The 14,615-nt window shown below is 60.6% G+C and overlaps 1 protein-coding gene across 1 annotated transcript in view; it reads right to left on the bottom strand.

Annotated features, from left to right (window-relative positions):
• The window catches only part of HSPG2 (heparan sulfate proteoglycan 2), a 98,371-nt gene that overhangs the window by 7,960 nt on the left and 75,796 nt on the right, over window positions 1-14,615 (bottom strand). Inside the window, exons 56-81 of the mRNA XM_032391744.1 lie at window positions 13,961-14,096; window positions 13,660-13,811; window positions 13,097-13,235; window positions 12,848-12,999; window positions 11,879-12,014; window positions 11,610-11,761; window positions 11,217-11,355; window positions 10,328-10,479; window positions 9,966-10,113; window positions 8,774-8,925; window positions 8,192-8,333; window positions 7,783-7,934; window positions 7,255-7,396; window positions 6,998-7,138; window positions 6,559-6,693; window positions 6,132-6,313; window positions 5,335-5,530; window positions 4,898-5,077; window positions 4,328-4,588; window positions 3,944-4,148; window positions 3,113-3,210; window positions 2,446-2,712; window positions 1,800-1,909; window positions 1,452-1,599; window positions 1,246-1,362; window positions 496-607 (exon numbers count right to left, since the gene is read on the bottom strand). Coding sequence (XP_032247635.1) covers window positions 496-607; window positions 1,246-1,362; window positions 1,452-1,599; window positions 1,800-1,909; window positions 2,446-2,712; window positions 3,113-3,210; window positions 3,944-4,148; window positions 4,328-4,588; window positions 4,898-5,077; window positions 5,335-5,530; window positions 6,132-6,313; window positions 6,559-6,693; window positions 6,998-7,138; window positions 7,255-7,396; window positions 7,783-7,934; window positions 8,192-8,333; window positions 8,774-8,925; window positions 9,966-10,113; window positions 10,328-10,479; window positions 11,217-11,355; window positions 11,610-11,761; window positions 11,879-12,014; window positions 12,848-12,999; window positions 13,097-13,235; window positions 13,660-13,811; window positions 13,961-14,096 — 4,046 coding nt within the window. The remainder of the gene's footprint in view (window positions 1-495; window positions 608-1,245; window positions 1,363-1,451; window positions 1,600-1,799; window positions 1,910-2,445; window positions 2,713-3,112; window positions 3,211-3,943; window positions 4,149-4,327; window positions 4,589-4,897; window positions 5,078-5,334; window positions 5,531-6,131; window positions 6,314-6,558; window positions 6,694-6,997; window positions 7,139-7,254; window positions 7,397-7,782; window positions 7,935-8,191; window positions 8,334-8,773; window positions 8,926-9,965; window positions 10,114-10,327; window positions 10,480-11,216; window positions 11,356-11,609; window positions 11,762-11,878; window positions 12,015-12,847; window positions 13,000-13,096; window positions 13,236-13,659; window positions 13,812-13,960; window positions 14,097-14,615) is intronic.

Genomic DNA, 14,615 nt, shown 5'->3' with positions numbered 1-14,615 from the left:
CCACCCCCCCCATCCCTAGAGCTTATCCAGAGCAGACCCCAGGGTGCTAACAGCCCTTGGCTCCGTGGCCCTGGAGATCACCTTGTTGTTTTCCCTCTCTATGGCTGCTCTTCCGCAACCAGAATATCTATTCCCCCAAGGCCAGAACTTGATCTCTCTGTATCAGTGCCTGGCACAGAGTAGGGGCCCAGCAAATAGTTTCTGAGCGAATGAATGAACGAATCCCAGTCTGCAGGAGTCCCACCCGGTAAAGACGCGCTCAGCATCACTGAGCATCTCTGCCGCAGTTTTGTGCAAGTCTAGGCGGCTTCCTCCTGCACCTGGCCGACACACCGTGCCCACTCCAGTAGATCAGGCAGTCACCGAGGCTAACGGCCGCACCTCCTCCTTCCTCCTTCATTCAACTCAGTCCAGGGTGGTGCGTGCCCGACTGAAGCCCCGCAGTCCGGTTCCCCAGCCCCCTTCCCTCGTAAAGGGGGAGGGCGAGGGTCTCACCGGAACTCGGGCCTTCCCCCCACGAGGCCGAAGGAGATGAAGTCGGGCTGCCTGTTGGCCAGGTTGGTGGGGCTCCCCGGGGTCCGCTTCTGGCCGTTATACAGCAGCATCCCTGGGGTGGGGGGGCGGGGAGCACAGCCGTGTCAGGGCCTCCCACCAGCCACGGGCTCCCTGTCCGCCCAGCCCCGGGAGTGAGTGACCGCAGCCGGGGAGCCTTCACTCTCCAGCTCCCCCCTCCCTCTGCATGCTCGGCACAGCCAGGGCCTTCTCGCTTTCTCTGGATGCCCTTCCACAGGGCTTGCTCAGAGCCCCTCAAGACACGGAATTTGCTTCACTCACACTGGAGGGCCTACCTGTAGGAGGACAGGGAGGCAGAGACTCACCGGAGTAGAGAAGGAGGCCTGGACAGGGAAAGTCAGAGAGCCGTAGGAGATGGAGGGAAGAGAGAGAGAGAGAGAGAGAGAGGAGGGAAGTCTGAGAGATGGAGACAAAGGAGGGAAGGAGGAGGACAGAATGAACAGAAAGCTGGGACAGGAGGCTGGGTGTGGGTGCACCCATCAGAGGTGGAAGGTACTGCTGAGTGGGGCATAGAGACAGGAGGAGGCACGAGAGAGGGCCCAGATGGCAGGCCTGGGGTCCCGGGACAGGACGCTGAGGGAGGTGGGTAGGACCGGGGACCATGATGGCTCTGAGAGTGGTGGTGCTTACTCCAGGAGATCCCCACCCCACGGCAGCCCCTCTCCTGCTCACCATCGGCTGAGTCGGGTCGGAAGGTGATCTTGATCTCGAACTTCCTGTAGGCGTCTTTGATGGTGGGCAGCGGCAGGAAGGAGTGGGGGGTCTGCGTGAAGTAGGGCACCACCCGCTCTGCGGGCAGAGAACACAGCTAGAAACCATGCCCCCCCGGCAGCGGGCAGGGCACTGCCGAGTCCGGAGTCTGGAAGGTGTCGCCTTACCCGGCACCTGCAGATGGGCAAAGGCTTTGACCTTGCCCTGGCGGTTAGTGGCCGTGCAGACGTAGGTGCCTGCGTCCTGAGGTCGGACGGAAGGCAGCAGCAGCATGTTGTTTTCCAGGCGGCTGTCGGGTGGCAGGTTACCGTCCAGCTGCAAACACACCCGCACTCTGGAGCCGGGCCTTGCGCGCACCTCCGCAGGGCCTGCCTCCCATCTCGCCGCAGGCCCATCCTTAAGCACCGGGCACGTACTCTGTGCCGAGCCCGGGCCAGGTCCTGGGGGCACCGAGACCATGAAGACCTGGTCCCTGCCCCTCAGGCATGCCCGCCGCGCCCCTGCCCGACACTTACCTTGCTCCAGGTGATGTCAGGAGTGGGGTAGCCAGAGGCCATGCAGGGGAAGGCGGCTGCAGAACCAGCAGGTACACGGACCTCTGGGGGCGTTGAGATCTGGGGCAAAGCTAGGAGTGGGGAAGGAGACACGGGCCATCAACCCAATGACGGCCACCATTTGGGAGCCCAGCCTGTGTCCTGACTCGTTCCATCCTCACACTAGCCCCCGAAGGGAGGCGCTGCGTCCCCAGGTCACAGATGAGGCTCCCTGCTGGTTGCACACGTGGAACTGGGCAGTCGGGGCTCAGGGACGGGTCCGTTGGACCCCGCAGCCCGAGACTCTTCAACACACCCCAGCGGAACATTGTGCCGCCCCCTGGGGACCCGAGGGGGCACTAGGACAGGATGCAGCGTTCAGTCTGGGGGCAGGGCATGGGGGTTGGGGTGAAAAGGAGCTGCCTTTGAAGATGACACAGATGCGTGTCGGCCCTGCGTTCCCTGCTCTTTTGCACTCTCGCGTGTCTGTTTTGTGTTTAGGTCGTCTCTGCCATCAGACTGGGCCGTGGGGCTCCGTCATCAGAGCAGGTGCTCTCGCGGTGACGACTGCGTGTCCGCTTTGCTGGTGATGCCCCCTGTCCCCGCGGAGGTCCCTGCTGGCCTTCACCTTGTACAAGCAGCAGCACGTGGGACTGGGTGGTGCCCGCAGCGTTGGTCGCGGTGCAGCGATACTGTCCTGCGTCAGCCAGCTCCACGTGGGCGATCCTCACGATGCCTCCGCTCTGCACGATGCCAGGCCGCAGGCGCCCCCCGACTTTGCTCCATGTCACTTGAGGCTTGGGGTCACCCAGGGCCAGGCACTCGAACTCCACGGCGTGGCCAACCACCACGGTCTGCACGGAGGTCCGGATGTTGATGAGCACCGAGGGCAGGGCTGCGGAGGAGGGAAGCGGAGGCAGAGTGAGGCCGGCCAGCCTGCCGCGGGCCTGGCCCAAGGACGTGAACCCCGGAGCCCCTGGCGTCCAGGCGCTTTCTCGTGCATTCGCTCATGAACACGCGCACTCGTCTGCTCTTGGTTGTAGGTTCGCTCACTTGGGCATCTGCTGTCCTTCTTCACTGGTTGGTCTGAGCACCCACTCGCTCCACCCATCTCCCTTCTGCCTCCCTTCCCTGCGATATTTGTCAAGCCCCCCTATGCTACGCTGGTCACAAGCAAGATACAATCAAGTAATTCTCTTTATTCATAGGCATCGAAGGGGCTTCCTGGGGAACACAGTCCCTGTGCCCCTCATCTCTGTCTCCTGCTCTTAGGAGGCCTGAAGCCACCATCCTACCTTGGACAACCAGCTGGGCACTGGCCTGGGCCTGTCCCCACGGTCCATGGGCCTGGCAAACATATGTCCCTTGGCAGCTCTGGTCCAAGTTCTGGATTCTGTAAAGAAAAAGTAATAAGACATCAGTGAATAAAAACAACTGACAAGAATGCTTTGCGATGGCGTGGAAATTCAAAGCCACCAGAGATTGGCACACGATGTAAGCTTCTGGTCTCCCACTAACCGCGTGAGGTAGGGCAGGCAGGCAGACCAATGTCACCACACCCATTTTAGGCTAAGACCTTATGGTCAGATCTCAAGATCACACACCATTACAGAACAGCAGAGCTGAGAACGGGGTCATGTGTATCTTTCCAGCCTCAGAGCCCGTTCCCTCTCCCCTATACTACTGATAAGAATACAAATATGAGGGACGCCTGGGTGGCTCAATCAGTTAAGCGCCTGCCTTCGGCTCAGGTCATGATCCCAGGGTCCTGGGATCAAGCCCTGCATTGGGCTCCCTGCTCAGCGGGGAGCCTGCTTCTCCCTCTGCCTGCGCCTCTCCCTGTTTGTGTTCTCTCTCTCTCTGACAAACAAATAAAATCTTTAAAAAGAAAAAAGAATACAAATATGAGCCACTGTTTACTGAAGGCCTTCCACGTGCTTTAGATAATCTCATGTGGTCTCATATAACCCATCGTACAGCTGAGAACACTCAGGCTCAGAGAATGGAAGTGACTTGCCCAAGGACACGGTTTCATACTGAGCCCCACAGGACAGGTATCCTAACAGTCCCCCTGTGCACCTTGGGCTGGGGTGCTCAAGTTCAGTCCGGCCTGCCCCCTGACTCACCGGAGCACCCCATCCTGCACACTGTGGCCAGGAGGCAGCTGACCCCCTTCCTTGATCCAACGGAGCTGGGTGCCCCGGTCAGTGGGCACAGCACAGTGGAACTCGACACTGGCCCCCATGCTCTTGGTCTCCAGCTGAGGTGTGACCCGAACGACAGGCGTGGATCCTGCTGGGATGGCAGTGGCCAGGACGGAGCCAGAGGGGCCTGTGGGGACATGTACACACACGGGTTCTCTGTGTGTGTGTGTGTGAGAGAGAGAGACAGAGAAAGAGAGATCCCTGATGCCTCCCCCTCCCAGGACCCAGAAAATGCCCATCCTAACATTCAAGGGATGTTCTTTTCCTAGGAGCCCCTTCTGCCCCGCCTGAGCCAGGGCTGCTCACCTTGAACAAGCACCTGGGCGAAGGCCTCTGCTGAGCCCACCTTGTTGGTGACCTGGCAACGGTAGCGGCCTGAGTCCTCGGGGGCCGCGGGCTCAAAGCGCAGCATCTCGTTCCTGGCAGTCACCCTCCCAGGGAGGCTGCCACCCACTCGGCTCCACTGGAAGGTGAGCGGGGGTGTCCCATGAGCCAGGCACTGGAGCTGCACTGTCTCCCCTGCCCGCACAGAAGCGTGTTCCGGGACCGTGGTGGCGTACGGCGGGCCTGGTTGGGGGGGCACAGAGGTCAGGGCATGGAAGAGCAGCGGTCAGGGTGGGAGCAGGTGTGGGACCCAGGCGCTTTGCCAAAGGACCAGGGAAGCTGAATGGTGAAGCAGAGGACTGGGGATGAGGGAAGCAAGGGTCCCAGGAGGGGAGGTGGGTCTCAGACTAGGGCCGGCTCTGGGGGGCTGAGGGGCACAGGGCCCTCTGCATGACACTCCTGGGGTTCTGTCCAGGGTGTAGCGCGGCTGGGTGCTCCGAGCTCCATGCAGGGCACAGAGGGTAGCTCAAGGAGGTCGGACGAGTGTCTTACTCTCTACGTGCAGGGCGATGGTGGCCTCAGCGTGGCCGGCGGGGCTGGTGGCATTGCAGATGTACTGGCCTGAGTCCTGCTGGGCTACGCGGGGGATGATGAGTGTGTCACCTTCCAGCCGGTGCTGCCAGGGCAGTGGGGAGCGCAGCTTGGACCAGTGGATGGTGGGCGTGGGGCTGCCTGTGGAGTGGAGTGAAAGACCACAGAGGTCACCGGGCTGCCCTAGGGATGAGCTGGGCATGAGGATGGTGAGGCAGCGACTGGGTGATCTCGTCCCTTCATGGGGATCACTGCGTGGGCACCTCAGCCATCACTGGGTGGTGCCAGCAACAAAGTCCCCTCCCTGGGTGCGCTATCATCTTCGGATCTGGTGTCTCCCATTCAGGCCCCAGGCCCGCACTGCTCTGCCTGCCCTGTGTGCCAGCCCCCGTCCACACCTGTGGCTGAGCAGCGCAGGGTGGCTGTGTGTCCAGCCTCTACGGTCAGCTCGGCTTCTTCAACTTGGGCCTGCGGGGCCCCTGGGGCCACAGCACCCGTGTCCACAATCACCTCCACCCGCTTCTGTGCTGTGCCCAGTGCGTTCTGAGCCAGGCATACGTAGGTGCCTGCATCTGATGGTTTAGCTGATGAGATCTGGAAGAAAGCAAGGATGCTGGGTAAGTGGGCACGGATGGGCACCTGGGTATTAACCCCCAGGTCTGGCTTGCTTTCCCCTCTCCCTTCCACCCTTCCCTTTGCTTTCAGGTCTCCTGTTTGGCTGCTTGAGGACTCACATTCAAGACATCCAGCCATTAGTCTGTTGATCCACTTGTCCATCAACCCACCCATCTACTCACTACACATCCATCCATCCGTCTACCCATCCTTCCACCCATCCAGCCACCTACTCACCTACCCATCCACCCATCTACCTACCCATCCACCCATCTACCTACCCATCCACCCATCTACCTACCTATCCACCCAACCACCCACTCACCCATCTACCCACCCATCCATCCATCCTTCCAGCCATTCTTTCTTCCCTTCTTTTACCTTTTTTCTTACTGCCCATCTTCCAATCTACCCACCAACCACTTACCCATGCCTCCCTTTCTGTCTCCATCCATTCATCCCCTCTCTGCCCATCCACGACTCTTTCCTCCGAGCATCTGCTCGAGGATGGACCCCGACTGGGCCTCAGACCCAGAGATGAAATGGCCCCAGCCTCTGCCCAGGGGAAGACTTGCCTCACCTGCAACACCGTGTGGCTGTCCACGACCCCATACATCCGCTGCTCCACGTTGGTGGGGGCACCAATCCGGGTCCAGCGAGCCGAAGAGCGGGGCTCCCCAGCACTGACACACTCCAGGGTGACAGACTTGCCCACCTTCACCCGCACGGGGCCCTCGGGGAGCACAGACACAGTAGGGGGCCCTGCCCAGAGGAACGACATCGCTGATGTGCGTGCGGGGCTCTGCCCGTCACATGCACCATCACGGCCCCTGTCTCAGTAACTGCCCGGACCGGGCACTATCCTGCACTGACGTGGAAACTGAAGCCGAGAGGGAGAATGCCCAAGAGGGAGGCGCTGGCAGAGGCAGGATTGAAAGTTGGAGGTTGTGAGCTCAGAATCAGGGCTGGAGACAGGAAGGCAGAGCCCACGGGCTGACGCTGCTCACCGTGCACACTGAGGTTCACGACACTCTGGGCCACACCGTAGGCGTTGGAGGCCACGCAGCGGTAAGCACCGTGGTTGCTGGGCCGGGTGCCCACGATGGTGATGATGGAGCCGTTGGGGCTGATGTGGACATTGTCTGTGGAGTTGGCATCGGGCAGGGTATGGTCAGTGAGCTTGTCCTCATGCCACTGTGTTGCCAGTGGGCACCGCTTGGCCCCTTGTCCCCGACCCCTCTAGCCTGGGTGTGTCTAGCTCACAGGGTCCCAGGTGGCAGACGGAAGAGGCCTTGGAGACTCCCGGGTTCAGCCCCCTCCCCATCCAGATGGGGGACAGTGAGGCCCCAGAGGGGAGGGGCCCCCTCAGCCTTTGCCCCACCCACAGCGGTGATCACACCTTCACACCTGCCTCCAGGATCCCTCACCCCGCCCCCGCCAGCTCACCCTCCAGTTCTTGGCTCCGAGTTCTCCACTCGAGGCTGATGGGGGCTGCCCCGTCATGGATGAGGCACTTGAAGCTGGCATCCTGGCCCTGCTGCACAGTGCTGCTAGGCGGGTCGATAGAGATGACAGGGCTCCTGAGGCCTGTGGGATGAGGCAAGCAGGGGGCTGGGCTCGGGAGGGCCGGCTTGGCTTGACCCCCCTGCCTCAGCTCCACGGTCTGCCCTCCGCCCCCTGCCTGTGGCATCTGCCACACTCACGGTAGGAGGACCCCGCACTGGGTGGGACAGTGACTGTGAAGGAAGCCTCCTGCTCGGGGCCGGAGCCGCCAGCCACGCGGCACACGTACTCGCCGGAGTCGGCAGGGGAGACATGGTGCAGCCGTAGCCGGGAGCCGTGGGTCTGTGGGAGCGAGGAGGGGACAGCCATCAGGCCAAAGCACCTGGGGCTGGGCGAGTCCCCAAGCCCGCTGTGCCAGTGGCCGAGTTCTCCCTTGAGTCCCAGGAGCCCAGGGCTCCAGCTGGGAGGGATGAGGGATCTTCATTTACTGGCTCCTACATATTCACCCGGCCCACTTTACAGAGGAGGAAGCTGCCTCGGGGACAACTCAGCAGCAGGGCCCGAACACCCAGGTCTCTCACTCCCCCGCTGAGCAGCTCTGCTCCAAAAACTACACTATCCCCTGGGGTCCCAGAGGAGGCCAGGGTTCACACGAGGTCTGGGGTGCAGAGAGCAAATGCAGGTCGAACCCGGCCTGCCCTGGAACGCTCGCCATCAGGCCCCTGTACCTGGTGCTGGGCGGGGAGGCTGCCCCCACGCTTGTACCACGTGACCTGGGCGTGGGCCTGCCCAGGCACCACGCAGTTCAAGTCCAGGGTCTGTCCTTCGGCCACGTGGGAGGAGGAGGCCTCGATGTAGATGGGCTGCGCCAGTCCGGGGGCTGGGGGCACAGGGGGTGAGTGAGAAGAGTGGGACTCCCGGGGATGAAGGCAGGGACTGAGGGTGGTGGCAGTGACAGGATGCCATGGGCCCATGCCACCCAGACCCAGGACTGGTCCCTCGGGGTTGCGGGGAGGGGCTGGAGGACCTTCACAGAGCAGAGAGCCAGAGCCCTGCTGGCAAAGCAGGGAAGAGCAAGGCCAGGAAGGGATTCCCCAAGCCTGTGTCCCAGCATCACCCACTGCTCCCGTCACTCACCAGGAATGGGGCGTGGGCTGGAGGCCTCAACTGTGACGAGGACAGAAGCCTCCAGGGTGCCTGAGCTGCTGGTCACCTGGCACAAGTACTCTCCAGAGTCAGCTGGGGACACCTGATTCAGCCTTAGCAGGGGTCCGTGGACCTGGCCAGCAGCAGGGCAAGGGCGGGGACAGTGAGCTGGGGGGCTGGCAGCCACGGCCTTCAGATGCCCAAGCCCTCTGCTACATACACCCCAGGACTGTCACGTATAGCTGTGAAGGCTGCATCATGTGCAGGGCGACCCCCTGAGACCTTAGACACTGTGGAGTATGTTTATGACATTTTTGTGGTAGGAAGAAGTCTAGCGTCCCGAATAACAGGTGCCTTTTTTTAATTGCACCCAGGTGCTGGGAGCCCGGGGGTTCTCTGCTGCACCCAGCCTCTTCTTGACCTCCTGACTCCCAGTGGTCTCCTGCTGCAATTTTCCCAAAGCCCTGGACCTCAGAGCCACCTTCCCTCCTGGCTAGAATGAGGCAGGACTGTTGGGCAGGGGTGGGGTGGGGTAGGGGAGTGCCCACATCCTGCTTTCTCCAGCCCCTGTACCTGGTGCCGGGCAGGAAGGCTGCCCCCGCGCCTGTGCCACGTGACCTGGGCGTGGGCCTGTCCAGGGACCACGCAGTTCAGATCCAGGGTCTGCCCTTCGGCCACGTGGGAAGAGGAGGTCTCAATGCGGATGGGCGGGGCTCCGCCTGGGGCTGAGGCACAGGAAGAGGTCAGTGAGCTGGAACTCCCACCCCTCTGCCCTCAGTCCCGACCCCTGGGCGCCCAGATTTTCAGACCAGGGGCCACATCACATATGGAGAGACGGCCTTGATCCCCCCCCACTGCCCTTTCCTGTGAAGCCTGGGCAGCTGGGCTGGCCTGGGAGAAATGGCACGCCCCACACCATGGCCCCACTATGTCCTCTTGGGCTCCCAGCACCACCGGTGGCCGGGCCCAGGGCCAGGCACCTCCTATAGATCACTCGTTTTTCTCAAACTTGAGCAATGTGTGCCTAAGAACCCAGACTCGGGGGCCAGACTACCTGGGTTCAAAACCCAGCTCTGCCATCTATTAGCTGTAGGGCCTTCGGAGAGTGACTTCACCTCTCCTTCTCAGTTTCCCATCTGTAAAATGGGGAGAATAGTCACACCGACCTCAAACAGTTCTTGTGCAGATGAAATGGGTTAAACGTGTAAACCGAACAGGGCCCAGCACCTCGTAAGTGCTAGATCACATTTATTTCTCAGCGATTCCCAAACTATGATCATGTCTGCTATAGCCACGTACGAATTACTTTATATTTTCCTGTCAATTGATTCACTTAACAAAACCCGTAAATACTTAGCCCCGTCGTAGACAATGATTTCCCTGAAAGCATGGCGGGTTTCATATGTGGCTGTTTTTCTCTAATATACCACTGGTAATATGAAAGATTTTTATTGGCCCCCCCCCACCCAGATCACCCTCATGCACCCATAGAGGTGCAGTTCCAGCCTTTAGGGAACACACGTATTGTTGCAAGAGTTCTGCTATCCCCACTTTATGGATGAGGAAGGTGAGGCACGGAGTCCCTGTGCAACAACTCAGAGTGTGGACCAAGGAGCTGGGCCTCCAGCCCACATAGGCCGGACTCCCAAGTCCGGTTCTCAGGCCCTAGACATCCTACCTGACCTGGCTCCCGACCTCTGCCTGCTGGTTCCCCACCAGCCACGTCCCTTCTCCAGCCTCCCAACCCCATCACAGGGACCCTCACCAGGGACAGGAACAGCGCTGGAGCCAGACGCCTCAATGTTGACCAGGACGGAGGCCTCCAGGGGACCCGAGCCGCTCACCACGTGGCACACATACTCGCCCGAGTCAGCCGGGGACACCTGGTACAGCCGCAGCCGGGAGCCGTGGGCCTGAGCAGGGGCAGGATGGGGAAACAGGAGCAGAGTGAGGGAGCAGGTAGAATCCTGGAAGGCTGGGGCCAAGGTCTGACCTCTGACCTGGGCAGGCACTGTGCCCCTAGGGACTCCCGGCCTCCTTCGTGAGTAGATCTTGGGGGAGGGGCCCCTAGCTGGGCCCCCACATTCAGCAGCCCTCCCACCACATCCAGCCCCGCAACTCCTATACCTGGTGGTGAGTGGGGAGGCTGCCCCCGCGCTTGTGCCACGTGACCTGGGCGTGGGCCTGTCCAGGGACCACACAGTTCAGGTCCACGGTCTGCCCTTCGGCCACGTGGGAGGAGGAGGACTCGATTCTGATGGGCCCAGCACCGCCAGGGGCTGTGGGCACAGAAGCAGATTTAGGAACGACTGGGCTGGTAGGAGCCTCAGCCATAGAAACCCCTGTCGCCCGAGGTAATAATGATCGTTAACGCCTACTAAGCATGCCAGGTACCGTTGGAAGCACTGTACGTGTATGAACTCGTTTAATCTTCATAGAAGTCACTGGGCGCCCGGGTGGCTCAGTGTCTGCTTTCGGCTCAGGTCATGATCCCAGGGTCCTGGGATCGAGCTGTACATCGGGCCCCCTGCTCGGTGGGGAGTCTGCTTCTCCCTCTCCCTCTGCCTCCCCCCTCTGCTCCTGCTCTCTTGCTCTCAAATAAATAAATAAAATCTTAAAAAAAAAATCCTCATAGATTTCATGAACTTTCTGTGATCATGGCAACACTCATCTGCACTGCCCACGACGGCAGCTGTGTGCGGCTGTGGAGCTCTTGAAATGTGATGATGTGAATGTTAAACTTTGTCCTTATTGCCACATGTGACCGGTGGCCACCACAGCGGACACCAACAGGGGGCTGGAATGACCGGCATCCCCACGCTGCTGACGAGAAAACGAAGCTGCGGGAGAGAGGAAGTCCCTCAAGTCTCTTAGTGGTGCAGGCAGGACTGGAACCCAGGCATCTTGCTGCAGAGCCCTTGGCCTGGACCGCCACCTGAACGTGAGACCTCTGACTCCCCAGGGAGCCCTGTTACCTGCGTCTCCTGGTCCCTTCCCGGGCCTTTGTCAGACTCACCGGAGGGGCTGCCGGCACTGGGGGAGACTGAGACCACGATGGAGGCCTCCTGAGCATCGATGTTGTTGTTGGCCCGGCACACGTACTCGCCCGAGTCAGCCACAGACATGTGGTTCAGCCGCAGGCGGGAGCCGTGGGCCTGGGAGCAGATGGGGAAGGAGTGAGAGAGGGGTGGAGGGGCCCAGAAGTCACCAGCTGGTTCAGGCCTCCTCCCAGGCCTCCCTCATCAGACCCGCTGAGGCCACTCTCTGTCTACCCAGGGCAGGAGGGAGGACTGCCCCAGGACTGCCAGCGAGGGCTTCACTTCTGGTTCTTTGCCCATGGGGTCTGTCCCTGCGATGCCGCCCCGGCGGGCAGGGGTTCTGCCCTCGCTGGCCTGGCTCCACTCTGTACCTGGTGTTGGGCAGGAAGGCTGCCCCCACGCTTGTACCACGTGATGGTGGCCTGGGGCTGCCCGGCGACCACACAGTTCAGATCCAAGGTCTGCCCCTCGACCACGGTGGGGGACGAGGACTCGATCCTGATGGGCGGGGAGATGCTGGGCACTGAGACAGAGACGGATGGGCCACACAGCCAGAGTCAGCCAACAGTGATGGTGCCAGGGCCTGGTCTGCCTCCCCCTGCACCCACTTGCCTGGACCCCCTGCCCTGTGCCCTCTCACCGTGGGAGGGGCCGCTGCCCTCGATGGTAACGACGAGTGAGGTCTCCTGGGAGCGGCCACCGTTACTGACGTGACACACATATTCGCCCGAGTCGGCTGGTGTCACCTGGGGGATCCGGAGTCGGGAGCCTACGATCTGAGGGGGAGCACGTGTCAGCGGGTGGGGGCAGCATCTCTGCATCTCGGGGGCTGCCGCCCCGGACTCCAAGAGCCTCGCTGCCTCGCCTGGGCTGGCCGCCACCTGGGCGTCCTTCAGAACTCCCTCAGCAGCCTTCCTGAGGCTCCAGGCTGGGGTGGACCGTGCCTCTAGCCTTTGTACTGTTCTCACCTGTCACCTGGGCCAAAAGCCTGCCGAGGCCATCCCTGGTGACTCCACAGTGCCCAGCTGTGGCTTCTATTACACTGCTCTCACAGGGCATGTCTGCCTCGTCCGCTAGCCTGTGTGCTCCCTGAGGCCAGGCACCTGCCTCGTCCCACTTGGAATCCTCAGTGCCAGGCACAGACTCAGCCTGGGGTAGATTCTCAGGGACATTCAGTGAGTGAGTAAATCATAGAATGTTCTGTTAAGATATGGGATCCGGGGCGCCTGGGTGGCTCAGTCGTTAAGCGTCTGCCTTCAGCTCAGGTCATGATCCCAGGGTCCTGGGATCGAGCCCTGCATCGGGCTCCCTGCTCCGCAGGAAGCCTGCTTCTCCCTCTCACACTCCCCTTGCTTGTGTTCCCTTTCTCGCTACCTCTCTCTCTGTCAAATAAATAAATAAAATCTTAAAAAAAAAAAAAAAAGATATGGGATCCAACTAGCGTCAGTAGGATCTACGTATCCTTAGCATCGGTCCAGGGCCCATCGAGTAAGAACGCTCAGTGTTTGCTGAATGACTAACGAGCACAGCAGAGATGTTGACAGCGCCCCCTGGATGCCATCAGGGCCAGTGTGCCCAGTTTTCGCATCCCCACCCGATGCCTCCATACCTGGTGCCGGCTGGGTAGGCTGCCTCCACGCTTATACCAGGTGATGGTGTGGGGGGCTTGGCTGGCCACCAGGCAGTTGAGATCCAGGACGCGTCCATTGGCCAGGGAGGCCGAGGACGACTCGATGCGGACGGGGTACACCACACCCTGGGCTGGGAGGGCGAGACAGGAGGCAGGGTGTGGGAGTCGCTGAGGTTGGAGTGGCCCGAGCGGCCCCCCACCGTTTGGTATGACCCCTGAGATACTCACGGTGGGAGGGGCCAAGGTGTTGCTGGATGGTGACGAGGACAGAGGCTTCTTGGGTGCCCGAGCTGCTCACCACGCGGCACACGTATTCCCCAGAGTCGGCTGGGGTCACCTGGGGCAGGCGCAGCCTTGAGCCATGCACCTGGGCAGGAGGAAGTCAGGCTCAGAGTCAGGCCCTGGGGCTCCCAGCCAGACTCCCGCTCCCTTCCCTGGCCCTGCTCCCAGCCTGGTCCAGTCAACTGGACTCAAGAGGAGTTCTTCCTGGAAAGACCACCTGGTGACCAGTCGATTCCCCTGACCCAGTGTCGGGACTGGGTCCAATGAAAAGAAGTGTGTGACCAACATTCATTGATGTGCTTTGGGGCAGGGGACTTAGGCAGTGTGAGTCCACCTGCCAGAGAAGGACACTGAGGATCAGGGAGGTTAAATGACCGGACTAAAGTCACACAGCAGGCCAAGTGGTAGGACAGTGTCTGAACTCAGATACACCTGAATTCAAAGCCCGTGTACTTTCCTCTATAGTCACCAGGGTCCTTCAGGTTCCCCCTTAGCTCCCTGCCTCCTACCTGGTGCCGAGCGGGGAGGCTGCCCCCACGTTTGTGCCACGTGACCTGGGCATGGGTCTGCCCAGCAACCAGGCAGTTCAGATCCAGGGTCTGCCCTTCAGCCACGTGGGAGGAGGACGACTCGATCCGGACAGGAGGGGTGACCCCCAGTGCTGGGGACAGAGGGCAGAGGGTCAATTCCTGGCTAGGAGGTGGCGGGGGGGCGCTGTGAGTGAAGATAAGGGCTACTGGTCTCATGGGATCCTGCCAGTGTCTCCCACAGCTGGGCCCCTAGCCCTGCCCTACCCCCAGGACTGCTTACCGGGTACAGAGCCTGCAGGCTCAATGGTCACCAGGACAGAGGCCTCCAGGGGCACCAAGCCACCCACCACGCGGCACACATACTCGCCCGAGTCAACTGGGGACACCTGGTGTAGTCTCAGCAGTGAGCCGTGGGTCTGGCCGGAATGGAGGTGAGCTCAGAGGGGGCCCCCACGGGACCCCTGCACCCATAACCTGCATGCCTGCCTCACTCTCTGACCCCTGGGGCCTGACCATCAGCTCCGTCCTGCTTAGGGAGAGACTTGTCCCAAGAGTAGGAGGTGGCCAGGAGGAGCCATGATGAACTGGGCAAGCACTAATACCACCTTCCATCGATTCTAAGACACACTTTTTAATGTCTCTGAAATCAAGATGCGTCTTACAGTGAATAATTTTACAATTAAAAGTGGCAGCTTTTTTTCCTTAGAGGTACAAAAAATCATAATGCATCTTGCAATTGATAGCATCCTGAACTGTATAAAACACAGTAATATTAATAATGGTATTGTGGGAACAACAGCTCAGCAACTTCTACCTGCCTGAGCTCTGAGCACTTTGCACATATATTAAGTCCCTTTACCCTGAAGACAATTCTGTAAGACAGCATTTTACAGACTCTGAAGATATGGCACAGAGAGGTTAAGTAACTTGCTCAA

The sequence above is a fragment of the Phoca vitulina genome, unplaced genomic scaffold, assembly GCF_004348235.1.
Source record: "Phoca vitulina isolate PV1807 unplaced genomic scaffold, GSC_HSeal_1.0 scaffold2, whole genome shotgun sequence".
Lineage (NCBI taxonomy): Eukaryota > Metazoa > Chordata > Mammalia > Carnivora > Phocidae > Phoca > Phoca vitulina.
This window is presented reverse-complemented; position numbering and strand designations above follow the sequence as displayed.